Below are 27,702 nucleotides of genomic sequence, written 5' to 3' on the forward strand. Positions count from 1 at the left end.
CCATTTTACCATATTAGTAAGGACAAATAAATTAAGTTTATAACATTTAAAAATTTAATAGGGAAGTAATATTATAATATTCTCTTATACTTCCACAGTTGAGTGTAATAAAATCTTCTCTTAACAGCTAAATAGTGATAGGGTAAATGATGGTACCAAAATTAAAAGATATCAAAATTTATTTAAGATATCGGTACAAAACCTCATTTGAGCAGTAGAAAATGTAAAAAAAGTAAAATATAATATTTCCAGACAAAGTTTAGAACCGTATCAATGCGTGTTAGCACCGATAAATTGTATTGCCTTCTTCACCAGCCACCTTGTCCTCCACCGAGTCCTCCAGAAAGTCCTCCACCGAGTCCTCCACCGAGTCCTCCACCGAGTCCTCCACCGAGTCCTCCACCGGATCCGCCGAGTCCATGTCCACCATATCCACCACCATATCCACCACCATATCCACCACCAGATCCACCACCATATCCGCCGGAAACACGAACTATCGGTACACTGTATGAGGAATAACCGCCTCCCTGTCCTAAAATTGAAATAATTCAGTCAAAATTCGCATATCAGTTAAAAACATAATATATCCTACTGTAAACACAATTAAACAATCACTGTTTTTGTTAAGTACTTTAACTAATTATAAACAGTATTTCTTAATAAAGAATTAGACTTTTTGTAAACTAGAGTAAATGGATTATTTCATTCCACTTTTTCGGCAATGTCATAGCTTTATAGATTCTTTATGGGTGATTTAAAGACTCGAGTGATGGATAAATTTTTAGATTAGGGATAAATTTTTATTGAAAATTAAATTACATTACCTCCTCCATATCCTATGCCTGCAGAATGCAATCCAAGACTGATGCCTCTTTTCTCGAGCTTCCTTTCTTCGGCTTCCTGACCGTAGATGGGAGCCACAAGGGCGATGATAGCAAGAACGATCTAAGAAAGAAATATTTTTAAAAATCCTATAGTACTTCTTTAACCCAGTTATTAATTAGTATAAATTTTGACTAACAGGAAAGTATCAACTCTTCTTTGAATTATGAGGTCTTTAAATCATCAATGAAACCATGGTACCATTCATAGAAACAAATTTAAAGATCGAAACAGTGCGTCACAATGATTTAATAATTTCCTGCTAAGTATAACAAGGAATTTAACATTTTTAAATTCATAGTCTTTAAACAATTTACTAATTTACAGTTTAAAATCGTTCGAGTTACTTACGAGGAATTTCATGTTGGTTATGTAGCGTTAGGCAGTTCGCGATTGAAACTGATGCCTACTCCAGAGAATACACCCCCTTTTATACCACGGTGGGTCTTTTTCTTGCGGTATCGCATCCCGCCAAAGTAGCTTACCACGTGCATGTGTGTCACATTGTTGTAACATCACACACGCGTGTAACAAACACGCCTTTCTAAAGCAACATTACACGTACTGTTGTCGTTCAAGTCGTTTTATTACGAGACCGCGCGAAGATATAACATGAAGGGGGCTGGTCAAGTTAGTTGGAAAGAAATAGGTCAATTATAAAGATTATTGATCGATAAATATATTGTAAGATAGAAAATGCAATCGTCATTAGTAAAACCGCAACAGCCTGTTTTCTTTCTGTTTTTGAAAGCGATTGCTCGAAATATAAATATAATCTTTTAATCTAACATAAAGAGAACGCGTACGAGCCTCTGTTACTCATCCGAATAGATTGTTAAGTGGATTATTTTTTACTTTGTTCTAACTCAATAACTTCCTGGTCGAACTTTGTAGAAATACTTTCGAACCTCATCGATATGTATCGCGTTTGCGGTGATCTATCTGTTGAAGATATTTGGCATATCTATTGTAGGGGGCTTCTTCCCTCTTTTATCACTGATTATTCTTTCCGTGATCCAGTTGTTTGCACGTCAACTGACGAGATTTTTCATAGAAACACTAAGTTGTATTTTCCGCGCATCTCGAATTTCATCCATAGAGAAACTTTCACTGTTATAACGTGCTAGGGGGACGGTTTTCGGTTGCATCGTTACGTAAAAAGAGGAACAGCGTTTTTCTCTTTGTGTCTATTGCTGGTACTTCCTTATACGTTAGAGGAATTCTAGGTGACAAGAGGTAATACTGAAGAAAAAAGTACAAACGATTGTTGAATTGAATTTCAAGCTTCTTTTAGCAAAAAGTAAGGTCGTATGTAGGAGTACAGATTATTCACCGCATAAGGGGGTTAATTAAAGAGATGGTATTTTAATTACCTACAACGAGTTCCAAAGCCATGACCGGATTAAGATTTCTGTGGCCTGTAGTAATTGACATTACAACTGCTAACTTTAATTATTGAAATATTTATTCAGATTGTTAGCAATGATAGTACGTTATCATAAAATTGATAACTCACTAAGAATTTAATTTGTTTAAGAGAAACATATCATAGTAGCCTTTAAGGGTTAAGGAACTAAAGGGTTAGTTTATCAAATCCTGGTTCTGGAGTTAAACCTCTCTAATAGTTCTATTTAGTCCCACTTTATTAATACACTTTATTATATGTAGGTATAATATTTTTTGCAAATTTAGTACTTACACATTTCTTTACCTTTTCTGTACCTACTTCGTATCTCATGTTCTGAAATACCGACATAGTTTGCAACTGCATTTTTGCCTGTCGTTTTGTTACGTACTCTAGGATTCAGGACGGTACATAATTTTAAGAATATACACGAGGCAAAACGTTCGAGGATGGTTAAATAGTAAATGCGATTTTATTCATTAGTTAATTACAATTAACTAAAGTTTAAAACAAGATGGGTATTGTATGCAAGGTAAAAAAATACATAATTTAGTTTTGTCTTCTGTATTTATTATTTGAATTTTATGAACTACTGACAATTTTTCATTTCCACCAATGGCAATTGCCCCTTAACTTCGACCAATCAGAATCGTTGCTATTGGCGATGTACGCAGGTCTGACTCATTACGTCACTTTCCTCTGGAACTCCGTCCTGCGTGCACGTGTTTGTGATAAGTGACATTAAATCCTACTAAAATATTATATTAAACTGTATTCGTGATATAAGAAAAACAAAAATCAGAAGGAAAAGTGGGAGAGAAGTCCAGATTCATCATTTCTGACATCAACTCTACATTATCTTCGGAAATGCTTAAGGTGAAATCTTTTTACTCTTGCTGAATTACGTTTCCTTTATATCAACCATTTCTTGAATATTATTAATTTTTCTTCATGTTTTTAATACATTTTCCCCATAATTTATTATTATAAATTGCGATAATTGACCTCGTCGTTTTTGTCTACTCTGCCAATATACATAGATACGAATTAAAATAATACATTCCTCATTTATTCTGCTTATATCACGATAATTTATTAAATACCACGAATATCCTGTATGGTTTACTACTTTCTTTCCTATATTTTCGTATTTCAAGTTGAAAAAAGTAATCTTGACTTTATTTCAATATGGCGTTGATAATTTTCAACTAACCTTTCCCTTGTTCTAGTACTGAAGTTTCGTAGCAATTCGAAGTTTCTACCAATGGCTGTGATTGGTCGTTTCATTATGGCGTCCTCCCATTTCGACCAATCAGAGTCGTCGGTTGTACGGTTAGTGAACAGAGTGTGGCGTAGTGCTTCATTCCCCCCTCGAAGCTTCGACGGTTTTGCACGCGACTGCAACAGGTAAGCTTAAATTATCTTCATATATTAAATTAAACTGCCTTTCGGGTGTTCGAAGTACAAAAAACAGAAAGAAACGTCGAAGAGAAGTCTAGATTCTTGATTTTTAACATTAATTCGACTTTTTGTTCAAAAATACGTGAGTTGAAAATTCTTGATCTTGTCGCGAATTCACAATGAGGTTGGAATTACAGAATCTGAATTACTTTCCCTATTATATCGTTAATTTCTTACACATTATTGAACGTGCCCACAATTTACTGTTTCAAATTGTTAAAGTTTACTACCACGTGTTAATTTTAACAAGAGAATTCAATAAGCATCATAATATCCTAAAATCTGCTCGTTTAGCTGCTTCGACACCGGCCGGTGTCAGCCGGTGCCGAACGATTATTACCGAGTATTACCGAACGTTACCGATTGGTCTTCGAGGGGTAGGAAGGTCTCGTCATTTGCCTCGTGAACGTCGAGGTGATAAGACGTATTGAGAACGTCCTCTCTTACATGCCGGTAGTACATAATAGGTACGCACAGCTTATCTACTCAAATATTTTGTATAAACTATAAAATTCGATCGTTTGTTAATCATAATTTTATTGCTGTTGTTTAAATTTTATTTACATAAATTTGTATTTCTTATTTGTTACAGATATTTGGTTGATATTGAAACAACGTCATAAAACTTCATATTGGTTTGAAATAATTTCATAAAGAATTGGTAACATTTTCATTTATTGTAATCAATTGTTAATATTTATTCTTTTTTTTTGTTGGATCGTTGTTAATTGTAAGCATTCTTAATAATTAATTGATACCAAAGTCAAGGAAGGAAAGATTAAAGAAATTTCTTTTTATCGGTTAATACAAAAGGGATCATTAATTTTTCATTTTATTAAATAATTTCGTGTAGCAATTTAATACACGTGTCTTAAATTAGTACAAAATTGAAACAATTTGTATTCTACTGCAGATGATTGCTTCTCTTCTGCAATTATTAATTTAATTTTCATTATTTTAAACAATTTGTTTTTATTAAATCATCGTAATTATATTATAATATACAGTTTTCGGTGCAAGTTTAAATTGAAATAGAATCACGTTAATAAATCACATGCTATTTAAGCATGATTAATTTTCGGATTTCATTTATTGAAAAGAATTTAGATAATTTATAAATCATGACGTAATAAACTTTTCAACAATTTTTGGTATGCTTACAACCTTAACAACGAAAATCCTCTACTTTAATAGAATAGTCTATTATCTTTATTACAAAATGATTTTCTATCGATGTAATATTCATTGAAATAATTACCAACAGTTATTTAAAACATTTCATTTCAATCTAGGATCAATATTCAGTTTTAACAACATTTGTGTTCGTTGAAGATATTTTACAAACACAGATATTTTCATTTACAAGTCATTATTAACCACATAACAGTATTTCCTTAACGAACGTTCAATAGAAAGAATGTTGTTTTTGTATACATATTTCCACCCATCCCCAACCTCCTCGCTAATCTTTTCTTCCAGGAATTGTTGTGGCTGCGCGCAAGGCGGTCGGTAGAGTCAGTGTTTGTACGAACATGTTTTGATTTTGTCAAGGGTGAACTGGCCCTGAATAGAGTTGCGTTTGTACAATTAGGAATCACGCGAAAGTAGAGTCAGTGTTTGCTGCGTATTATAAAATATTTTCTAGAGCATCGCGGCTCTGATTTATCTTTTTCCATCGCGAAAGTAGAATCTCCACAATTGTTCGCCGAAAATTATTCACGGTCGCGTTACTAGTACTTTATATCTTTATTTTTCTTTTTAATTTTTTTCTTTTAATTGCTCGATATATCCGGAATTAGAGTCACGGCACCAGTGAAGAGGAGTCTTGGGCGATGCTCCACAAGGAAAGAGTGTAAGTATCTTATTACTTTATTCAATTGCTTTTAATTAAAATAGAATAATTTACAATTTCAAAACTTGATAATTGAGAGTTTTTTTATAATAGCTAATAATTTATAAAATCGAAAGTTATATATAATTTTATTAGAATAAAAACGGATAATTTGCAAAATTAACCGTAATTCTTTTTTGTTTTGTTACAGATGAATTTTTTGATTTTGCCGAGTTGCCGGACATCCTGAAGGCTTTCTTCACGACTTCCGTCTTCAGTCTACCTCGTTTTGGGCATCCTCCTACCTGGTTATTGTGCATCCTCCTACTTGACTGTCGGAAGAAGAGTATATCTGCGAACGGTAAGTCGCATGCTTTATGATTCCTCCGGTGCCCATTCATGTCGTAGGACGAATGGTCCGAATCGACACGGGCTACTGGTTGTATACGTGGTTGGTGAGCAGAGTGACCATGGGTATGATTATACCCATGAGTAGTAACATTTTTATTGTGTTTCATTTCATTTAACTCAGGCTAGGTCTTCTTGCACTCCGCGTTTTAATATTATTTCAATTCCACATATTCCAATAGATATTTATGAAATATATGAATACTTTTAAATGTTACAATTTTATAATAAAATGTGGAATATGAAGTATTTTAATATAGAAAGAATTTTCTTTATTTTTTCTTTAACGAAGAAGTCAGATACCGTCTGATTTAGTTATTGCAAAGATTCAAATTGATATAATATTGGTAATATAATATGTATACTGGAGATACATATTAATGATTCCTTTACTCTTAAATTTAGTTACGTTTTGTACATTGTAAATTCTAATATAGTTTGAGAATTTTTTACAAGTAGTAACACTCGTTCTAAATCGAAATTTAGCTTATTTACACGTTCATGGAAAAGTGAACAAGTTATGTGCAAGAAGACAATTCGTGACGGGTAGATTTCCAAGTCAGAGTGATCTATTTCAACACATTTTGCGTATTCTTGAAAATTTACTCTGAGGAGGGAGTCGCCCGAGGATGTTTTAATTTTTTATTAATTTTCACAATATATTCTTTTTTCATTGTAAAGAATTTTTAATTAGTCATTTTGCTTTTAATAAAATATCAAATTCAATTTTGACATTAAATTCCTTTTTATTAGAGTTTTGCCTTTATTAAATTAGTGTTGCGAGAAATTTCCGACGCGAGAGTAAATATGACGATGCACTGACTAGTATTCGGTGGGAATCCTTTTGGTTTTTAATCTCAATCCTATGTGTTATTTAATTAATCAAATTAGTTACAAGGATTCCGCGGCCTGAGACCGTGAACACCATCTCATGGGAGACAAACCCATGCATTACTAGGCCTTTGCAGGCGCAGCTTTAGAATACGGAGCATATGCAAATATGTTACCATATTCTAAATTGTAGTCCTTTTGTCTATACTATGGGCGTCCGTCAATCTGACACCGTTGGATGCAACGTGTTGGACGGGCGGGTAGCGCTCTTAGCGAAGGGGTGCACTCTGTCCTGGCGTTACGACGTCCAGGCGGGGTGGGTGGTATGTAGCGTCTGGCGTAAGACTAGGGGGCGTGAGACCCTTCGTTGCCAGCTGATATTAGCAGTGCACCATGTTTGCGTCATAGTTGCTCTATTTTTTTTTTTTTTCAGTATTTGTTCTTAAAGCTTTATATTTACAAAGTCGAGTCACTTTTATTAAAATAATGAAATATTAGCCCGTTAGATGTTTTATGTACTAATCATGTTTGTAGATCAGGATTTTCAGGTTTAACCCCTTCCGTGTTTATTGCCAAAGCCCATTCACGTGCCCAGGTGCTACTTGGATGGGTAGAGGCAATGAGCACGATGACCTAGTTCATAAGAATAATAATTAATAAGCGGCTGGCATTGTGTTAGTATATCGTGCACGACGTAATCTCCACATGTGGTGTGTGTGTGTTTTTAGGCTGTGGAATTGCGTCGGTTTAATAACTTTTTCATTTAACTTTTAATTTGAAATAATATTTTATTCAACAAGATGTACAATGAACGTACAAACCAAATAGTATTATTACCATTACTATTACTATATTGCCATTATTATTACCATGATTATTACCATTATTATGAAATATTCTATATCAAAGTAGTTAATTAAATTTTGTAATTATCATTATACGCAATGATTGCTAGCCTTGCCAGACGATTTCAGTGAAAAATGGTACGTACCGTAGAGTGTGATGTGAGATGAAACTCGGGTGACGGAGGCGTCCCGGGACGTTCTCCCTAGTATAGGCTCTTGCACCCGGGTGGAGTGTATGGGGGTCGTGGAATGAATTTTTGTGAGAATGTGATTTTGCCTTTTTTAAATATAGCGTTAGGTAGGTAGGTAGTATACCTTCTGGTGTGTGTGATAGATTGTAAGTAGGTAGAGCCGGGACAGGTTGTCACAGTCTCTTGGTCGGGTAGGCGCGATTTCGCGTGATCAACCTGTACCTGGAATATATTTGAAGAATTGACGATACGATTGATACGAACGGAGTATGCCGTTCGCCTTCTATCTATCTGTACAATTTTTCAAATTTTTGGCGACTTCAGAAGTCGTCATACGCGATCGTGATGGCACGAAACGCCCAAGTTCTGCTCGAGCACGGCACGTGTGCACGAACAACGACTTATATAAAGTCCTTTTTCGTCCACGTGTCAATTAGAGTTTCGCGATTTTTCTTTTTTGTTGATTGATTTTTTTTTTGTTTTGCGAATTTGCAAGTCTCGAGCTTTAGATATAAGTTTTAGGTGGGTGGACCGCCCGAAGAAAGAAAAGGCTATATGCCGAAGCGCCCCGACAAACTGTCTTTCAAGAGGGGAACTACTAATGATTTTGCATCCTTTTGCTAAAAAGGATGGGAAATCATTATCGTTACTACTTTGTCACTGTGCTCGCCTGTAGTTGTAGTTTTGTAATTTCAGGACAAGAGGGGGCCCGTGACCCCCATGATTTTGGGCAAATCGCGTTTTCAATTTAGTGTTGCGAATATTGACTACGGTTCAATTTAGTGTTGCGAATGAATATCGATCACGGTTCAATTTAATGTTGCGTATGCATGATTATCGCGATTTTCATTTAGTGTTGCGAACTTTAAATATCGCGTTTCATTCTTGCATTGCTTTAAAATAGAATTGAACTTTTCAATGTTGATTGCTTTAAGATTGTTGAGAGTTTTGCTTTTTAATGTTGATTGCTTTAGTGTTGCGAGTAAAAAATTCACGGTTTGAGAATCCCCTTTTTTTGCATTTTAATTACATGTCTGTTAAAGATAGCGTTGCGAATGACATTAGCGCGATTGTTTCCCAGTGTTGCGACTTATAAATACGCGATTGCTTTGCATTAGTTTATAGAGTTCCCTGCTAATTAGTGTTGCGGTAATGAATATTCGCGTTTTGCATTAGAGTTGCGATATGTGTTGAAATGCCCAAAAACGATCCAGTGGAGTTGCCATGGTCCATAAGGCAGCTATGGACCAGCTGCCGTGATACAGCCTTGGATTGGCTGTACCCCTTTATTAGATTAGTGTTGCGTCTTACAAAATTCGGTAGATTTGAGTAGTGTTGCGTTACAGTTCGCGTTTTTTCTTTTTTCCTTTTTTTCAGCTTAGCGTTGCGCATAATGGAGCAGCCTTCACGCGTACGCTTTTGTACATATTATATAATTAATGAAATTAGCGTTGCGAATGAATTCGCGATTGTTATTAAATTTTTTACTTTTTTGCATTTATTAAATTAGTGAAAGTAACTATGACTCACATTCGGTGGGAGTCCTTTTAAGGATTCCGCGGCCTAAGACCGTGAACACCATCTCTGGGAGATATACCCATGCATTACTAGGCCTTTGCAGGCGCAGTTTTAGAATACGGAACATATGAAAATATGTTACCATATTCTAAACTGTAGTCCTTTTGTCTATACTATGGGCGTCCGTCAATCTGACACCGTTGGATGCAACGTGTTGGACGGGCGGGTAGCGCTCTTAGCGAAGGGGTGCACTCTGTCCTGGCGTTACGACGTCCAGGCGGGGTGGGTGGTATGTAGCGTCTGGCGTAAGACTAGGGGGCGTGAGACCCTTCGTTGCCAGCCGATGTTTTGTCATAGTTCAGAATGTTTGCAATTTTGAAATTAGTGTTGCGTGTGATTTCGGTTTGTTTTATAGGGTTTGCTTAGGGATTGCTCTTATGGGTAGTCAAACTTTTCTTTTCAGGTTCCCCTGTACCCTTCCTCCCACTGCCACGCCCCCATTCTTATTTCTTCCCATTTTTTAATTTTGAAAATTTTGAGCATTCGGTTATTGGAAATACTGTTAAATAATATATGAATTTAATGTTTTCAGGATATTATTAGATACAATAAAGTTTTAAAGAGAACTTTATTCGAAGTTTTATTTAAAATAGAAATTCATTTTATTTTTTGATGATTGGTGGTAAAATATTTCAAGGAATATTTGTTCATTCGAGATAGCTTATTAAATTTTTATTTTACTTTATTTAAACAAAAGTAATGGATGATCGTTGTTGAAGTTGTTCAATTTTAATTTTTGATCGCGATGTTTAGTTTCAAGCTTACTGAGAAGCTAATTAAAGTAGTGTTCTTTTATAAATTTTTAAATTCTTTTCCTGTAAACTGAAGTCCAAGCGCGATTTTGTTTTAGTTTTACTATTTACAACAAACTTGCACTATAAAGGTGTATTGAATAATATAATGTGATAAAGTTGGGTAGAGTCATGATTGTACGTACTTACATTGCAATAAAATACAATTATTTCAATTAAAAAATCGCGTAGTATTTATCGATAAATGAACGAATATTAAGCTTGATAAAATGAAATAATTAATATTCCTAACTCAAATCATTTATTGAATGACAGTATATGTTTCTAAATCTTTTTTTTCTTTATTTTGATCCTGGAATCCAATTGATTTATCCTCTTTTCATTGGAAATGAGTTATTAACAACGACTATAATTTTTGTAACATTTTATTTGTACTAATGCATCTTCTTTTCAACCATTAAATTTTTGTTGTCTTTGTATGGATTCAATTAATGAGTTTCTGTTACAGAGAAGTACCTTTATAGGAAGTGTGAATTGGTTATTTGAATTGGAAGAAATTTAATACAAAATATAAGATCGAAAGATGGATTTCAGTGAATCTAATTAAGATGATGTGAAAACGATTGAAAAAGGAAAAACTAATTATTTTTGAAAATTGTCTAATTCTTTTCATTTTATTTCAGGAAATGATCTGATAAGAATACTAAAATCCACAGACTCATTATACGTCTTTACTTATACCCTTTTAGATTTGGGTATAGAAACTGGTTGTAAGTTTATTAATATGTAGGACAGGCAATTGAAAAAGTATAAAGTTGCCTTAAGCACTGCAGTGTTTAATTAGATTTAAATTTTATATTTAAGTGTATTTTTAAGATAATTACGAGTGCTCGTATTGACAAATATTCTTAATATTTATAAGTATGTAGGACAAATATGCAATTGCATATTTATTAATTACAGATCTGTATTCAATATAAAAAAAAATGTAGTAGGATTAAAAAACAAAAATGTAAGTAGACAAGTAGATAGGCAGGTAGTGAATAGAATAATGCTCCTTTTGCTGTTCGTTTGCACAACAATGAAAAGCGTTTTGCAAATGTGCATCAAGAGGATGATATTGTTAATTGTATATAAAAATTTGCATAAATGGAGGGTGGATGGGATGAGGATAGGGCGGGTCTCCACCCGCAGCAACCTCCTCGTGGTGAGACCTGGGCAATCGTTATTATTTGATGGGTAATTAATAAATGGATCATTATTTTTATGGTACGTTTATTAATTATACAGCAAATAATACGAGCGAATTGGCTGCGAGATTTGCATGCCATTTGCAGATTTCTACTCTTTTGCAAGAATTAGCAGCGTGTTGCAACACCAATACGTCGCGACAGGTAAAACCAAGACCATAAAATGGATAAATATTTGTTTGACAAACTTGTATTTTAAAATAAAAAGACCGCCATAATTCATGTATGTTTTAAATTCGATTATAGCGGTATCTATACAAAAATGGTTGAAACTACTCCATTGTTTCAGAAAATCAATCGGTAAGTTGTCGAATAGTTTTAGTCGTTCTCATATAGATAGCGCTAAGATCGAATTTTCAAAATATTTATTTTATAGCGGTGTTTTTAAAATACATGTTTGTCAACCAATTATTATAAAAATTTGTCAGTCTTGTGCTGATTCTGATTAATTTAAAAAGAAATAGAATTAGAGACAATCAAAATTGTGTCTTTTCAGTTGTGACTGCAAGGTGTGCTAGAAGAGGGACTGGCAAATCAGGCACGATTGTTATACCACCTATGCAAACCTAACTTGATCTGTAATCACTGCTTTAGTGTAAGCAGTCTCCATTCATCTCTCTCAATATCATCTAAATTAAGGTTTTGAGAATTTCCATCTCTGTAATTCCATTTTCCCTACAGAAAGCTACTGTGCTCGATACTGTAGATCTCTGATTTTTAAGGAATTGGCCGCTTGGTGCAGCACATCTTCGGAGACGAGGAATTCCCAAACATGAGCATTTATTTCCTCCCTGGTAAACAGTAGAAATATGTAACATATCACGCAGGCGCAAAATGTATTAAAGTCTCGTCTCGTTTTCCAATATTCAACGTACTTCATATCAGTTGCTCGTAGCAGATTCAGTTTGACGGTTGGTGAAGTGGGGGACTGAGACCTCTTCGTACAATACGCAACAGCACGTATAGTTTGTGTAAATAGGCGAATCTGATTAATGATATAGTCTGATTGAAATAATTACCATTTCAAGCAGATACAATCAATTGTTTGTATAAGGATCTGAAACATACTTCTATAAACAGGTAAATAAATTTAACTTATGTTCGGCGCACGAATGTGGTTATCGATTGTAACCATTTCTAGAAAGTGCGCATGACGCATCAATTGATGTATATTGTTACTACGTTTTCCGGTTGAATATTGTTTATAAAAATGTAAACAAAAATTGTATAACATTAATGTTAATAAAAATATTATTTAAATGTATTGGCATCTTCGTGAACTGTTCGTTTTGATGTTTCATTCCGCTAACTGTTAATGCAGGGAAACGTTTTACTCTGGTGGCTGTTATTTCATAATGTCATGACTTTGCTTTTCGACCAGAGCAAGCTTCTCCGGTGTAGTTTAATGTTAATTGAAGCCAAAATAAATTGTCATTATTAGTTACTGAGTAAGATACGTGACGATATCGTTCAACCTACGTCTCACTTACGCTTGACGAAATTCAATCTGCTTTTTGCTTCTCTTTTTTTCTCTTAAAGTTGCAATTGGAATATGCTATATCTATTTTTATAATAAGGAAATATTTTTTTTAACAGTGACGCCGGATTATAAGTGACAGCGATGTGACGTTTAAAATCGTACATAGATCGTAAATATAGTGGTAATTATTAATTAGTGATTGTACCGTTATTTTCAGCTGACTTTATCCTTGAAAAATTAACACACGTTAATTATACTTACATTTACAGTATTTGAACAAATAATGATTACATTAATCTGTGCTTCTAAGAATTAACCGTTTCAGATATTATTTTTATATTATTACATATATGTGATAATACAGTCATTTTAAGATAAGATAATAGATACCTATCTTACAATGAAACTTCTCTAACACCAGTTGAAAAATGCTCACAAAATATGTATATGTATATATGTTTGTTTATCATTTGTATTAAGAGAATTAAAAGTAACAATATTTAAAGTACTAATGTATTTAAATACTAACTTCTGTTGATTATAATAACTACATTAAATTATTCATTTATGTTGTACTTATTATAAAGAAATACTTTGTTTAATATTGTAACTTAAAATAAATGAAGTACTAAATGTATTATGCATATATGTTTGTTAGATGCTTTTAATATAATAATACTCTAAATAAATAAAATGGTATGAAGCAAAGTGAAAAATTGCTTTTTCACTAATTTTACATATTTCATTTTAAGGCTGCTGATACATTCGTGCGCTGGTGTTCCATTGAAATTTTTTTTTTAACAATGCTTTATGATAATGGTAGATTCTTTTTTAGTTAAACCAAACTCAAAAGATGGCAACTTGGCAGAGTACACCTGGTGCAGGATATTATCCAGGGCAACAAGGTTCTCACCTTTTTCTAAATTATAAATATTCTTTATTGTCATATATTGTTCACGTATGTTCTTAACATGTAACAGAATATTTAGCAAACTTTAAGTACCATGATGCTTGTTTCAAGTGGCAATCATCGATCAAAACCATCTATAACACAACCATTTATCCACCTGTCATAATTTATACTTAGTAGCAGTTATTAGAAAATTAATACTATTTGCATATTTATCAAAGAATTTAACATAATTTTAAAATATTGATTGCATCATCTAGGAAGCACTATACAGATTAAAAAGAAATTGTATCATTAACACTAAAAAGCAGATATGCACCAACATTTAGCAGCTGTTACTAAAGTGCAAAGTTTTATGAAAATTGATGCTTGAATTAGAATGAAACTGCTACTGCAACATAATGTTTTATATGATTACAATTCATTTGTGCAGGTTACCCTCAACAAAATCCTGGGTATCCTCCTCAGGAACCCTATAATCAAGGATATCCACCTCCTTACGGTGCAAATCCACCAGGTCACTTGAAATTTTTAATATCTTAATTTATGTACAGTGAGAGGCAAAAGTCTAAGAACGGAACTAGTCACGTTGAAAATACATATTTTAGTGAATTAATTTTTATAACTTCTCAAAAAACCTCAAGTTATTTAGTCCAATTTTAACCGAGGTATTTTATTTTGAACAGTATATACTTACTTTTGCCTCTCATTGTATATATATATATATATGCAACATGTAATTCATTTATTCTTTTATAATTTAACAATTTTTGTATTTTTATTATAGGTCCTGGTTTCATTCCTCCAGGCGCTCCTCCCTACGGACACGTTCCACCACCTGGTCCAGGATTTGCTGCAGGACCACAACCAGGCATGTACGGGACAAACTATGCAGACGACTCTATGCCACCCGAAGTCAAAGGGTTTGAATTCAGTGAAAAATCCATCAGAAATGGATTTATTAGGTTTGTATTATAATTGATAATATCCTGTTACATTTGTATAATCGATTATTTCCTTTTTTTTTTTCAGAAAAGTATATAGCATACTGATGTGTCAGCTTCTGATTACAGTATCATTGATATCGTTATTCCTTTATCATCGTCCAACGAAAATGTGGGCAATGGCTCATCCAGAAATGTTCTGGATTTGTTTTGTAGCAACTTTTGTTCTGATTATTTGTATGGCTTGCTGTACTAGTGTGAGACGAAAAGCTCCTATGAATTTCATATTTTTGTTTCTTTTTACAATAGCAGAAGGTTTTCTTTTAGCTGTTGCTGCTTCAACATACAATTCTGAAGAGGTAAGGTCTTAGGAATATATATATGAATTTTAATATTTGATATAAATATTAAATTTTGGGGTATAAAATAATAATTAAAAATATTTACAGGTATTACTGGCTGTTGGAATTACTGCAGCTGTTTGCCTTGCACTGACATTATTTGCATTTCAAACGAAATTTGATTTCACTGGTCTCAATAGTATTTTATTTGTTGCACTGATTATTTTTATGCTTTTTGGAATAATCGCAATAATCTGGAGTAGTAAGATTATGACTTTAGTGTATGCATCGATTGGAGCTTTACTGTTCTCTATTTATCTAATTTACGATACGCAAATGATGATTGGTGGTAATCACAAGTATTCGATTTCTCCGGAAGAGTACATTTTTGCAGCACTGACTCTTTACATCGATGTTATTAACATTTTCCTTTATATTTTAACCATTATTGGCGTCGCACGAGATTAAGTAGTATTACACACAATTTTGTCGTTAATCTCGAACGCATAATGCTTTTACTTACTATTATTCTGTTTTGACTCTCTTTGCGCAAAGAGAGAGTACACTACAGATAAGAAGCAATTAGAGATGAGAAAAAAATGGTATTGGCAGAAAAAAAGTTAATTTTTATGAAATATAGCTTTTACACATTTTTTCAAGATATAGTTAACACAAAAAACTGTTTTAATGTTCGACCTCTAGTCTCGTAAGTCAAATAATTTCTATCATACTAAAGAGACATAAGCTAATCGTTAATACAGTTAAGAATGTAAGTGCAAATAATAATATACAACACATAAAAAGTTATATATACGTACGTTTAGGTATTCATTTCATTTCTCAATTGAGGAAAGTATTATATTCATTTTCTTTTAATTTACTTAATGAAATAATTTATTTTCTGAAAAATAGATTTACATTTTGTAAATTTGTCATAACATAAAAAATATTACATAGATCCAGTAAACCAATGATCCATCTAATATGAATACTAGAAGTGTGTGAGAACCCGAATATCAGGATTCTGAGTCGTGGTTCGGAACGAACTTTGTTTAATACAGCCATTCAATAGTTATTTGCAAACATTTCCAATTCACGCTCATTACATATTGAACAAAGCTTGTTTTGTTACATGACTCTTGGTTCTGTATCACGAGGTACTTCATAAAACCTGACTCTAGTATCGGGTATTCGACATTTTCAAGATCCCGCACACTTCTAATGAATATATTTTAGTAATATTAAAGTCGGTATAGTAGATTTAGTGATATATAATATTTGAATGTTATTAAAATTTCAAATTATTCTAGACGTATATACGCATTCATATTTATCCGTTATGTGTGTTGAAAAAATATGTTATTTGATCATATTTCTGTAATAAAAGAAATATTGTAAAATATTGATTAATATTTTAATTCCTTGAGATAAAAAGTTGTTTATTATATTGTAATATCTTACAGTAAGCCTATGTTGATACATTGTAAGAACAAAAACACAACTGTATACATTACGAAAAAAAAAACATAAATGTTAAGTTTAACAACACAAATGATTGTATTATAAATCAGTTCTTGGTAAATATTTAATATTCTTTATATTATTTATTGCTGAGGGAAATAAAAAACAATTCTCTCGAAATCGTGAATGTTTATATTTGTAGTAAATTAGTTTTACAGAAATAGGATAAAAGCTCTTGGTCTTCAGCTTTCAGACTTTTAACTTAAAGTTTAAATAAGTATATGTAGTGCATCGTCTGTATGAAAAAGCATTCAATGTTCACATAGATTTTAAAGATTAAAAAGCCCACATTCATTCTCACTCTTCTCATTATGGTAACAAATTGCAGCCTCATAACAAATAAATTGTTTCTAGTTGACTTTGTTCGTGCAACAACGCATGAAATTTTACATAGAAAATAAAGCTCCATCAACAGTGTATGTTGTTGCTTGTTTCTTATGTTCCTTATAAAAGCTGTGATGGAGCTTTAACGTTTGTATAAGTACATGCAACAGACACATTTATAAATACAATCATATATGTGACAAACAGCATTTATAACCCACCCTTTAAAACCCAGGTATAATTAAAAAACTTCACTTTTTAAACTGTAGTTACTTCATTTATAATTAAAATTAATTTTTAGATGTCTTTTTGTAAGAATTATCAAACAAGTTCAATTGAATTTGATTAGGCAGTGTTGCAAAGAGTTTAATTATATTATTATGCTTTAAATTATGCTCTAAATCTATCCACAAATCTATTTTGCGTGGCACGAGCTGATATATAGTTTATTATTATGCGCCATTAAAATAAATAATATAAAGTTAGCAGCACCGATTCGAACTTCTTTCCACCCTTCGATCGACTGTTACTCTATCAGGAGCATCTTGCGGTTCTTTGCCATGTGTTTTTTCCAATATAGCTTCTGCTAATTCACTAAACGCACGATCAATATTGATGTTTGCTTTAGCAGATGTTTCCATAAATCTAATTCCGTGCTCTCTTGCTATCTAAAGGACATATTAACATGTGAATTTCCAACATTTACAAACTTCATAAAATATAAATTTCAGCTAGTTTACCGCTTCTCCTCTTTCTGTGCTAACAACACGTTTGTCTTCCATGTCACTTTTGTTTCCTAGTATCATTTTTTCTACATCTTCATTTGCATGCTGAAATTAATTAAAAGTTTATCAAATGAAATTCAAGTCCTTGCATCTACGATCAGAAGTAGTTTATAACTATACTTGCCTCATCAATATTTCTCAGCCATTTGACAATATTTTCAAACGTTTTTTCATTAGTAATGTCATAAACAAGCATAATACCCATTGCACCTCTGTAATATGATGTAGTAATAGTGTGGAATCTTTCTTGACCTGCTGTATCCCTGCAAAAGTATAGATTAAGGGCTGTTTAGAAAAATTAAGTATACCATGACTTACCATATCTGTAACTTGATTTTCTTTCCTCTCAATTCCACTGTCTTGATTTTAAAATCGATACCTGAACGACAAAAAACATTAAAATTTATTTACATAATACACTTCACAGTATATAAACATATATATATGTATATAAAAAACATTCAGTTTTATCAACAATGTTGATAACAAATTGTTTCACAGAAATGCTTTCTCCATGGTTACAAAATCGATACAATGGAACTACTCTTCAAGATTTGTTATCCATTAAACATTTTAATGATCTTATTTCATAGTGTTAGTTCCATTCTTGTAGCATAACCTGATGTGCCGAAAGAAATTCGCAATGTCGAACGACTCAGATTCACGAAATATACTGATATGATAAACCACGATTATTCATAACGGATTCCTTACCTATGGTAGAAATGAATGTTGTTGAAAAAGCATCGTCTGAAAATCTGAATAATATACAAGTTTTGCCGACTCCGGAATCACCGATAAGTAATAACTTGAACAATAGATCGTACGTCTTTTTCGCCATTTCACTGTTGCTTCGCGTTAACGAGGCGCTGAAGAAAACAAAAAGAGTTGAACCTGTGGAGCACGATTAACAGTTTTCCAGACGATGTTTCGAACATCGAACGTTATGAACGATTATAGGTTTCAAGGTCGGACGAGGGCGCGTCTCGACGTACAACGATGCCTCGTTAACGACGGAAAAACCGGTCACAGGGGCTGACTATTAAAAGACAATACGACGTCATACAACAGAGCAGCACGCAGAAGCATCGGGGTAACTTTGCACTTCTGACAAAACCTGAACGTCACGACATCAGTTAAACAATGATTCCTACAATACTCCTTTCTTCACCTTAATTAGTGATAATCAGAAAATTGTATCGGGTTTAATTGCAAATATTCCAGCTACCACGGGAGGTCACCACCACTGCAAGAATAATGTTAAATTACTCGAATACTAGATAAGAGACCATAAAGTTATTGCTTATTTTATCGATTTTATGTTATTGATTCATATGTATATTTTATCCGTTCTGTATCGATATGCGTTAAAATAAGATATTAATAGTTTGCGGCGCAATATGCTTTTTTCTTACATTTAAGATAATTGTTATGTCAATAGCAATTTTAAGATCATTGAAGAGGTGTGATGTTATTCCATGGATCCTTTTCAAATATTAACATATCGAAATTTAAAGCTGATAAAGTATATCGTTAGTAATTAAAATGTCTGTAATAGAATTCGTTTAATATTCATCACCTCTAGGTACGGCACGAAGATGTACCGACGAGTACATAATTAATTGATCACGGTATACATTATGCATCTAAATGCACTTGCAAGCAGAAATCGTAAAGGGTAGTAATGGGTTCAAAATCTAAAATACTCCTGAAACTGTATAATGTAAGTTTTAAAATGTCTTAAATTGTACATATGTGCACGAAATATCTTAAGAATTTAAGAAATTTTCAACAATCTAGTTGCTCAACGAAGTTTAGAAAAGTTTTCAAGTATGCGGATTTAATTAAAGTGGTGAAAGTTGCATCGAGTTAAATTGCTTTTGACAGAGACGATAGAATGCCCATCACTAGGCGATAAATACGAAGGAGTTAGTTTCAGAATAAGAAAGATAGATGGCGATTTGTAGAAGATACTATTATTGTCACCTTCCTTTGCAGTTTGCAGTTTTTGTTGGCAGTCAGCGGTAGCACGAGGGCGAACGGTCTGCCGCATTGGAGGGCAAAAATCGTACCCGCATGGGTCTACATTAAATTTTCTTACGCATAATTAAGACTATGGCAGCCAAGATGCAGCATTTCGATCCGCCAAGCTCAGCAAGTTCTGACAGGTGGGTTAACAACATTTCTTTACTATCTGTTTCTCGTCTGTGAATTAACAGTATTGGATTTTCCGTAATTTAGCGAGGATAGAGAAATTTGCGTGGACGAGAGAGAAATTTTTCTAGCTGATGAGCTCTGCGAAGATGCTGAATATTATAAACGTTCCGATATCGGAATTCCTACACCGCAATCTCCGAGGCCACCTTCAAGAGGTAAAATAAATTACTAATCTTCAAAATAATCTCATTTATCATTGATACAATATCTCGTATACCACCTTGTTATTTCTGTAAAAACTAGGTGTTTCTTATTTATTTTCACAAAAAATAGATTACACACTATAATTATTTACAGAATCAATGATTTGGAGTACTTGTATTTGGCAATCAAGATGTAATTGGCGCACTGAAGTAGAAACCTTCTGTAATTTGAAGAAGTCTAAATGTTCCAAAAGTACCATATCCTATTACCTTCTACCTTTCTTGTTCCTACTTTTCTTTTGAAACTCTTTGATATAAACATTATGTTCTATTCATTTTCATAAAATATTCTGAATCTTCTACTCATATAAAATTTCTTCCTTCTTTATTGTAATAAATTATTTAATGTATTTTAACGAAAAATGTTCAATTATGTAATAGGATCTCAGAGATCTCCAAGATCAAGAAGGCAACGTACTACCAGTTTAACACAGTCCAGTAAGAAGACCTCTGCAGAGTCCATCCTTAGAAGTAAGACAAGAACAATATACACAGCTGGTAGACCACCATGGTATAATTCAGCTGGACAACAAGTAGAACCTTTTGTGATAGGTTGGTAACATAATATATGTTTACTAATGTTTCCTAGAAGAGAATTTAATGGTATTACTAGTTTCATTTCAGGTATTTGCGGGGGTAGTGCATCTGGTAAAACTACAGTTGCAACAAAAATCATAGAATCTTTGGATGTACCATGGGTCACGTTACTTAGCATGGATTCATTCTACAAAGTATGAAAAACTATTGTTTCTTTTTTTTTAATGAATATTAAAAATAAACCGATGAATTATGATATAAACAACTTCTGGTATAGGTATTAAACGAAAAGCAGCACGACATGGCTGCACGTAACGAATACAATTTCGATCATCCTGACGCTTTTGATTTCGAACTTCTTAAGACGACTTTACAGCGTTTGAAGGAGGGTAGAATGGTGGAAGTTCCTATTTATAATTTTGTAACACATAGTAGAGAAAGTAGAACTGTAAGTTGATACTAAAGATACAAGTATTCTCTAAGTGTTGAATGTGCTGTATGTACTTTGTATTTTCTCTTGTTCTACAGAAAACAATGTACGGTGCCAATGTTATTATATTTGAGGGAATATTCACTTTCTACAATGTCGACGTTTTGAAGGTAAGCCGACTATCAGGAAAGCGGGAGGAATGGGCGTGACAAACGCAATAAGATACAAAAGTTAAAAAAAAAAATAAAAATAAAAAATAAAAAATTAAAAAAAAAACACAAATTACCACTGATCTGCTTTCTTCGATTGGTCAAGATGTGCGACATGAAGGTGTTTGTTGATACTGACGCTGACGTGAGGCTTGCACGAAGATTACGTAGAGATATATCTCAAAGAGGAAGGGATTTGGAGGGTGTATTAAAGCAGTACAGTACTATGGTGCAACCCGCTTTTTACTATTATATAGCTCCCCTAATGGTACACGCGGATATTATTGTTCCACGCGGTGGAGAAAACGAGGTCGCGATAGAACTTATTGTACAGCATGTACATACTCAGCTTCAATTGGTAAAATCAACTGTTCCTTGAATACTATTTTAATGTATTGTATTTACTTATAATTACTTCCAATTTTAGAGGGGTTTCAAACTCAGAGAAAAATTAGCTCACTCGTCTATCGGTCAGCCACTACCCTCTTCTCTTTACTTGCTTCCAGACACACCACAAATTAAGGGTCTGCATACATTTATAAGGAACAAAGAAACGTACAGAGATGAGTTTATATTTTATTCCAAGCGTTTAATACGTTTGGTTATCGAGTACGCCTTATCTCTTTTGCCATTTGAGGTAAGAGTTATATTGTCAAAATGTAATTGATTAACTTTCTTTCTATCGTTATTATCATTTGTCGTCGCGTATTTAAAGGACGTGACGGTAGAAACGCCTCAGGGTGTATTGTATCCCGGAAAACGCGGGGCTACAGATAAGATATGTGGTGTCTCCATTTTACGTGCCGGTGAAACCATGGAACAAGCTGTTAGAGATGTATGTAAAGATATAAGAATAGGAAAGATACTTATACAAACGAACCAACAGACTGGAGAGCCGGAGGTAATTAGCCGGAGATCTTTCCTTTCCTAATAAAATCTATATATTTATCACTAATACTTTTTATAGCTCTATTATCTCCGGTTACCCAAGGATATTAAAGACTACAGGGTAATACTAATGGACGCAACGGTGGCAACAGGTGCTGCTGCCATCATGGCAATCAGAGTTTTATTGGATCACGATGTTGCCGAAGAGAATGTGTTACTTGCATCTTTGCTTATGGCAGAATCTGGTGTACACTCGATCGCCTACGCGTTCCCACGCGTTAAAATTGTTACTTCCGCCCTGGATCCTGTGATAAACGAGAAATTTTACGTTTTACCCGGTATCGGTAATTTTGGAGATCGGTACTTCGGTACCGAGCCATCTTCTCTCGAAGATTAACGCGGTTCAAAAGGATCTGATTCATGAATCTACTTAATTATTTAATCTCTGTTGTTATAAAGCAAATGCAGTAATTCCATGTATCTTTAATAAAAAGTTGTGTTATACCCGAGGAACGTGTGCAACATCCGTGCTGGTCGAGCAGCATATGTGTCAATACAAGTGCAAATTAATTCGACGAATCGAATGAAGTTTTATTTACTAAATTTTTTGGAGTTAAAGCGGCGTTGTGTCGACGTTGGAGCCAACCTCGCCTCCCTCAGCAGTGGCACCCGTACTGCGTAATTGTCTGTAACCTCGTGAACTTGCTCGACGGGAACGTCGCCAAGAATCCAAGTTCACAGAATTGGCGTTGTTTGACTGTCCAAGAAGATACGTGACCAGTCGATCAAGAGCGGCCAAGTCCTCTTTCGTGCTAACGGAATTTTCTAATCCATCTGCTGGACGAAAACCATCGGATCCAGTCTCTTCTTTGAGTTCAGTGTGCGCAATGTTGCTTACACTACCAGCGGTGTGGCGACCAAGTTTTGGCGTGAACTGTAACAATGGTATTCGACGCAAGTGTTTGTATTAAGTTTTTGATTTATGTATCAGTGAATTTAATTGGTTGTGTAATTATATTATTATCATTATTTGTTATAGAATGCATAAAATATTTATGTTACCTCTTCTGGGCCGTGTTGGCCGTAGCTCACTCTTTGAACCTTGCGAAACGTCTCGTCGTCTGCGGCTTCTCGCAATGCTTCATTTAACGTTTGCTCTAATGCCCGTTGTTTCGTTTTACTCAGACCTTCGTAAAAACTGCCGCAGATGATTATTTTTAATATCGTGAAATTTTTACACGAATGCAAAATAGTCTCGAATTAAACGATCAAATTGAATAAGTACAGAAATATTCATTCGTTTGGTTCTATTAATTTGATCGTTCAACTCGAACATCACGTGGTCTGAAAATATTTCTGTTACCTCGAGTCTACCGAGCTGTTATCTCGTGAAATATTCTTATCACGAACCAGCCGGATATCGTGCTCCCAAAAGCGACGTAATTCCGGTGTAGATGTGTACGGTGCAGCTACTTCTTTAATCTAGAAGGAAACCATAATTCGTACTGTGAATGGTATTGTACCAGCTAAACGAAAAGAGAAATATTATACGATATATTTAGAAACATTTTGTTGTACGAATTCAATTTCTTATCCCGTTATGTTTCAGATAATAAAAGAAAGAAATCAGAGCAACGCGTTTGTTGCGGATGGCGCAACAAACTGAAGGTATAGTAGTTGGAGAGCAGTAAACACAGGAGGTATACAAGAACAAGTATCTCATGCGAGAAGTCACGTATGGGAGTTTAAAAATACCTCTCCTACTTTACTGCTTCCCAGCTACCGGAAGTTTGGTTCCTGGCACGATTCACAAGGTGGCATTGTTTCAATTTTAGCTTGAAGTAGAATATCCACTTGTGAAAAAGGCTCTTAATAGTTTCTTATGTAACTTCTACCCCCAAATTGATTATGTATCTTGAGAAATTAAATTGAAGGGATAGACAATTATGTAATTAACTAATATAATTATTAAGTAGTTAATAACTTCACTTTTTTGTAATTATAGTGAAAATTAGATTAATCTTCAATTTCTTTATTTTACCCACCTTTAGCACTATGATTGCCGTGATAAAGATGCACATTACGTTGATAAAAGTCAGACAGGCACTGATTATGCCATTGCAGAAGAATTCTACTGGTAGATAATCAGTATACACGTAGACGTACGAGGAGTTGTAGTCGGTGTAAGATTCCCCTTTTATGTGTGGCATTTTAATCGGCCGATAAATTAACCATATGCACCCTAGAGCCCAAAATAAACCCTACCAGAATGAAAATTATAGATATTGAATCGACTGGTTTTTGCTAGTTCAAGAATGCCAATTTGTTATTCGTTACTCACGCAATTTACTACCGGGGGTAGTAAAGAAGCGGATATGGCAACGCCAATCAAAGGACCATTACTTCCTTGCAATAAAGCTACGGCTACACCAGTACCTGATGGCAAAGCCCATAATACACCCATCCATAGTGATCTATAATTACCTCTACCAGGAAATAACAGAAATAAGATTTCAGGTTTTCAAGACTCATATTTCCACGTCGAAGAGGAAAAGATAATAAAAAATTTGAATAGCTGCACGGTTAATTGAATTATTCTATTGTGAAGCTTTTTCTAATATAATTTGTAATTTTTTGTTTGTAGAAATACATACCTGCCTTTCATTTCATCAGTCGGCCAGTCGTTGTAACCCCAAGGCATCTCTGTGGTGCCCAAAATAAGACCAAATATAAAGCCAAAGAGGATCGAGACAAATATTCCAAGTAGCAGACTTTTTAAGCCATCACATTGAAGATTTCTATCGGCTATGATGGTCCCAAAGGTTAACGACATTACGGGGCCCTTGAGATAGCGATTAAGAAATAAGTAAGTTGATAGAAAACTAATATAATTAAATGAAATTGAGTGTTACCATTAAGGGAGAGACCAACATGGCCGCAACAACGTTTGTCGCACTGTTTTCGATGAGACCAAGGGCTGCTAAACAACTATGAAAGATAAAAAATAGATGGTGTAATATATTTAGCGAAAATATTTTCCATTAGTATCTACCACCTTTATTCCTCTACTATCGTTTAATTTATTTGTTAATTTTCTTTTTCCAGAAAATAAAATGAATAAGAATAAAAAATAAAATATTTCTCACTCAGCTGTCAGTACTAGCAACACGTAATCGAACGTAAGATCACCACCACTGCGAACGCCATCCACAACTTGTTTCACTGTCAATTTCGACCGTATTGATTCCACGAACGCTTTCCAGGCATTCTTCCTATCTTCCGATTCTTTTCGTCTGAAAAAAATTGCAGTAACAATTTAATAATTCATTATATTGTTTCTCTGATTAGTAGAACGAATTTCTTCGCAATGGACACCTTCGTGCTAGATCATCCTTGACGGCCGTGTAAGCGGAACCACCACCTACGCCACTGTACGTGCACTGGGTCGGAATCACGCTAAAAATCATTGCAAATTTAGACACATGTTACGTTTAGTATAGTAGAGAACGATATTCGGGGTGAATCACCTTACTATGGAGTTCATTTTCACACCAATCCCCATTTCTGTTAGACAGTGCAGACAATTCTCGCATGGTTCTCCAGCTGGTACCGGAAATATCACCTGAACAAGAAAATATGACTGTAAGTAACGAAAATTGATGTTGGTATTGTCTTACCTGGTAATACATGTCTTCTTTGTCTTTGCACCAGACGACGTGTTCTACTTTCAACTTCTTCAATAATTCATCCAGAACCTTAAAAAGTTAACATTTGTTTGTCGGTTGTTAATATTTAAAATGAAAATGAAAAACATATTTATAAGGGTGATAGAAATTTCTAAGGGTACGTGTACTTACTCGAGAGTAAAACTCGCTCAGCTGATTAATAATCACTTTCAGCACATTTTCTCACTCTCAGCGACAGTTTCTCTTGCGAGTATTTTGTCTACTCTCGAGTAGACACCTACCCTTAGTAAATGGTTCCTCTCGAAAGCTTGCATACGCTCTCGAGAGCTTTTCACACCCGAGATTTTGTTTTTCAAATCGTATTACCGTTTCCATGGACACGAAAACCGGGTTTCTGTCCCGTTGGCCGGGAACTCGGCGTCCTCGCCCTCTTCTTCTTCCAGTCGAATCATCCTCAGCTTCCACGATACTTTGCAATTCGTCATCGTCATCGAGCGTCAAAAATTGAGTTCTCGTTCGTGTTTCTCTCAGACGCAAATTCACTTTTGGTCCAATCTCGAATTTTCCTTTTTCATTCCTCTTATTTAGTTTCGAGGGCACACCAAATATCAACTCGTGTTCGTAGCTGTACGTGGGAATGCAGACTAGAAATACAACACCGCCAGGCATCGTAGAGTAAAATAATTTAAACTAATAATTGTTCAGTTGGGTTCAGTCTGTGGATGTCGTGTCACAGTTACGCGATGATTCTTTCTATAGCATTTGACTGCGAGTAGAAGCACCAATTTCATTAACCGATCGCTAATCACTTTACTACTCTGGTTTTAATTAACGCGACTTCGTGGAAGAGCTAGTTGGAGCTTATTCTGCTTCTGAAATATTTTCGGACCTTTCGTTATGTTTGATTCTTTTTATTTGTTTTCAAGTTCTTCTAACCAGTTATTAACTTTCATATTTTGTTTTTAGGAAGGAAGATTAAGTGATTCAATTATTTGTGCTTTTATCAAAAGAGAACTATATTTTGAAAGATTAAAGAAAAATGACAAGCTATAAGGAACAAGGATGTTTTCAAAGGTAATGTAATTAAGAGGTTCATTCTTTTTTACGAAATAAACATTTATTTTAACAAATCAACAGCATAAAGACTAGCGTCTAGAGACTAGCCCGACGTTTCTTCCGACCTAGGTAACTAGAGGCCGCCAGGAATTATATCGCGCGAAGGGAAATTTCGAACTCGTTTACGATTTTTACGAAAATTGAAATATCTCTCCCCTTCTTTGTTTCAAGCACGCGGTTTCAAGCTGAATGTGCGTGACAAACATTGCCCTCTAAACGATGAGCCTAAATTAACGAACGTATTCCTAATTGACGAGAAACATGGTTCCACATTAACTAGTATCCACAATTTTGAAATATCTTTCACTTTTGTTTAAATAATAAAATGTTTGTTGCACGTTATTGAGGGCAATTTCAATGTGAACAAGCAGCGTGTTCAAAGCTTGAAAAATCAGTAAATTGTACTCCCTTTTCTCAAAAGGGAGGGTGCGTATCATGTACCTAGAATTAGGGTGCGCCAGTACCCGAAAATTTGGCTCGGGCTAGGATTGGAAATTTTTTTTCGAGTTTGGGCGGGGCCGCGAAATTTCGTCTAGCACATAAATTTATTCGAAAGTCCATAATTTCGGGTCTCGAAATTACGGGTACTCAAATAAATTTATATGTTGGACGAACTTTAGGTGTTTTGGCCGACCCGATCCAACCCGATCGTTACCCAAACCGACCCGAGGCTC

General features: G+C 34.3%; 5 protein-coding genes across 9 annotated transcripts; 2 read left to right on the forward strand and 3 right to left on the reverse strand.

Moving 5' to 3' along the window:
• Positions 1–308: 308 nt before the first annotated feature.
• LOC114878527 (glycine-rich cell wall structural protein-like) lies at positions 309–1,248 on the reverse strand. Its single transcript, XM_046286193.1, has 3 exons — positions 1,237–1,248; positions 827–948; positions 309–540 (listed from the first exon to the last, which is right to left on the reverse strand). The coding sequence occupies exons 1-3, from the start codon at positions 1,246–1,248 to the stop codon at positions 309–311; spliced, it is 366 nt and encodes a 121-aa protein (XP_046142149.1).
• Positions 1,249–12,331: 11,083 nt separating this feature from the next.
• Positions 12,332–16,514, forward strand: LOC114876853 (protein lifeguard 1-like). 4 transcript variants are annotated; one of them, XM_029188732.2, is made up of 7 exons: positions 12,332–12,517; positions 13,034–13,098; positions 13,753–13,822; positions 14,261–14,344; positions 14,615–14,792; positions 14,860–15,130; positions 15,221–16,514. In XM_029188732.2, exons 3-7 carry the CDS (start codon positions 13,771–13,773, stop codon positions 15,578–15,580), a joined length of 945 nt encoding a protein of 314 aa, XP_029044565.1. In that variant the 5' UTR covers positions 12,332–12,517; positions 13,034–13,098; positions 13,753–13,770; the 3' UTR covers positions 15,581–16,514. The 4 variants fall into 4 exon arrangements, with proteins under 4 accessions (XP_029044565.1, XP_029044566.1, XP_029044564.1 ...); XM_029188734.2 differs by lacking the exon at positions 12,332–12,517 and adding an exon at positions 12,701–12,885; XM_029188733.2 differs by lacking the exon at positions 13,034–13,098 and having other exon boundaries at positions 13,741–13,822.
• Positions 16,515–16,747: 233 nt separating this feature from the next.
• On the reverse strand, positions 16,748–19,009 carry LOC114876855 (ras-related protein Rab-10). The gene is made up of 5 exons (XM_029188735.2): positions 18,457–19,009; positions 18,061–18,121; positions 17,867–18,005; positions 17,698–17,787; positions 16,748–17,625 (listed from the first exon to the last, which is right to left on the reverse strand). The coding sequence occupies exons 1-5, from the start codon at positions 18,581–18,583 to the stop codon at positions 17,440–17,442; spliced, it is 603 nt and encodes a 200-aa protein (XP_029044568.1). The 5' UTR covers positions 18,584–19,009; the 3' UTR covers positions 16,748–17,439.
• A 318-nt stretch (positions 19,010–19,327) lies between these two features.
• On the forward strand, positions 19,328–22,736 carry LOC114876852 (uridine-cytidine kinase-like 1). Of its 2 annotated transcripts, none has more exons than XM_029188730.2 (11): positions 19,328–19,465; positions 19,741–19,910; positions 19,984–20,114; positions 20,544–20,714; positions 20,787–20,893; positions 20,977–21,147; positions 21,228–21,299; positions 21,445–21,696; positions 21,766–21,975; positions 22,054–22,239; positions 22,306–22,736. In XM_029188730.2, exons 2-11 carry the CDS (start codon positions 19,858–19,860, stop codon positions 22,621–22,623), a joined length of 1,671 nt encoding a protein of 556 aa, XP_029044563.1. In that variant the 5' UTR covers positions 19,328–19,465; positions 19,741–19,857; the 3' UTR covers positions 22,624–22,736. The 2 variants fall into 2 exon arrangements, with proteins under 2 accessions (XP_029044563.1, XP_029044562.1); XM_029188729.2 differs by lacking the exon at positions 19,328–19,465 and adding an exon at positions 19,655–19,670.
• LOC114876856 lies at positions 22,650–26,664 on the reverse strand. Its single transcript, XM_029188737.2, has 12 exons — positions 26,279–26,664; positions 25,904–25,981; positions 25,754–25,848; positions 25,602–25,682; positions 25,373–25,519; positions 25,139–25,214; positions 24,881–25,068; positions 24,568–24,712; positions 24,272–24,487; positions 23,590–23,708; positions 23,289–23,424; positions 22,650–23,160 (listed from the first exon to the last, which is right to left on the reverse strand). Exons 1-12 carry the CDS (start codon positions 26,579–26,581, stop codon positions 22,840–22,842), a joined length of 1,905 nt encoding a protein of 634 aa, XP_029044570.2. The 5' UTR covers positions 26,582–26,664; the 3' UTR covers positions 22,650–22,839.
• Between the last annotated feature and the right edge of the window lie 1,038 nt (positions 26,665–27,702).

Source organism: Osmia bicornis, chromosome 6 (assembly GCF_907164935.1).
Source record: "Osmia bicornis bicornis chromosome 6, iOsmBic2.1, whole genome shotgun sequence".
Classification (NCBI taxonomy): Eukaryota; Metazoa; Arthropoda; class Insecta; order Hymenoptera; family Megachilidae; genus Osmia; species Osmia bicornis.

Excerpts from the sequence above, each read along its gene's own strand:
- LOC114878527 (XM_046286193.1), bottom strand. Across the intron at positions 541-826 it reads GGCATAGGATATGGAGGAGG|TTTAGGACAGGGAGGCGGTT; the intron begins TAATGTAATTTA and ends AATTATTTCAAT.
- LOC114876853 (XM_029188732.2), top strand. The coding sequence starts at position 13,771 with ATGGCAACTTGGCAGAGTACACCTGGTGCAGGATATTATCCAGGGCAA. Across the intron at positions 14,345-14,614 it reads TTACGGTGCAAATCCACCAG|GTCCTGGTTTCATTCCTCCA; the intron begins GTCACTTGAAAT and ends TTTTTATTATAG. Across the intron at positions 15,131-15,220 it reads CAACATACAATTCTGAAGAG|GTATTACTGGCTGTTGGAAT; the intron begins GTAAGGTCTTAG and ends AAATATTTACAG.
- LOC114876855 (XM_029188735.2), bottom strand. The coding sequence starts at position 18,583 with ATGGCGAAAAAGACGTACGATCTATTGTTCAAGTTATTACTTATCGGT. Across the intron at positions 18,006-18,060 it reads AAAATCAAGTTACAGATATG|GGATACAGCAGGTCAAGAAA; the intron begins GTAAGTCATGGT and ends ATACTTTTGCAG. Across the intron at positions 17,626-17,697 it reads GCACAGAAAGAGGAGAAGCG|ATAGCAAGAGAGCACGGAAT; the intron begins GTAAACTAGCTG and ends TATGTCCTTTAG.
- LOC114876852 (XM_029188730.2), top strand. The coding sequence starts at position 19,858 with ATGGCAGCCAAGATGCAGCATTTCGATCCGCCAAGCTCAGCAAGTTCT. Across the intron at positions 20,715-20,786 it reads AGTAGAACCTTTTGTGATAG|GTATTTGCGGGGGTAGTGCA; the intron begins GTTGGTAACATA and ends GTTTCATTTCAG. Across the intron at positions 20,894-20,976 it reads GCATGGATTCATTCTACAAA|GTATTAAACGAAAAGCAGCA; the intron begins GTATGAAAAACT and ends CTTCTGGTATAG.
- LOC114876856 (XM_029188737.2), bottom strand. The coding sequence starts at position 26,581 with ATGCCTGGCGGTGTTGTATTTCTAGTCTGCATTCCCACGTACAGCTAC. Across the intron at positions 25,069-25,138 it reads TGTTGGTCTCTCCCTTAATG|GGCCCCGTAATGTCGTTAAC; the intron begins GTAACACTCAAT and ends CGCTATCTCAAG. Across the intron at positions 24,713-24,880 it reads ACTGATGAAATGAAAGGCAG|AGGTAATTATAGATCACTAT; the intron begins GTATGTATTTCT and ends ATTTCCTGGTAG.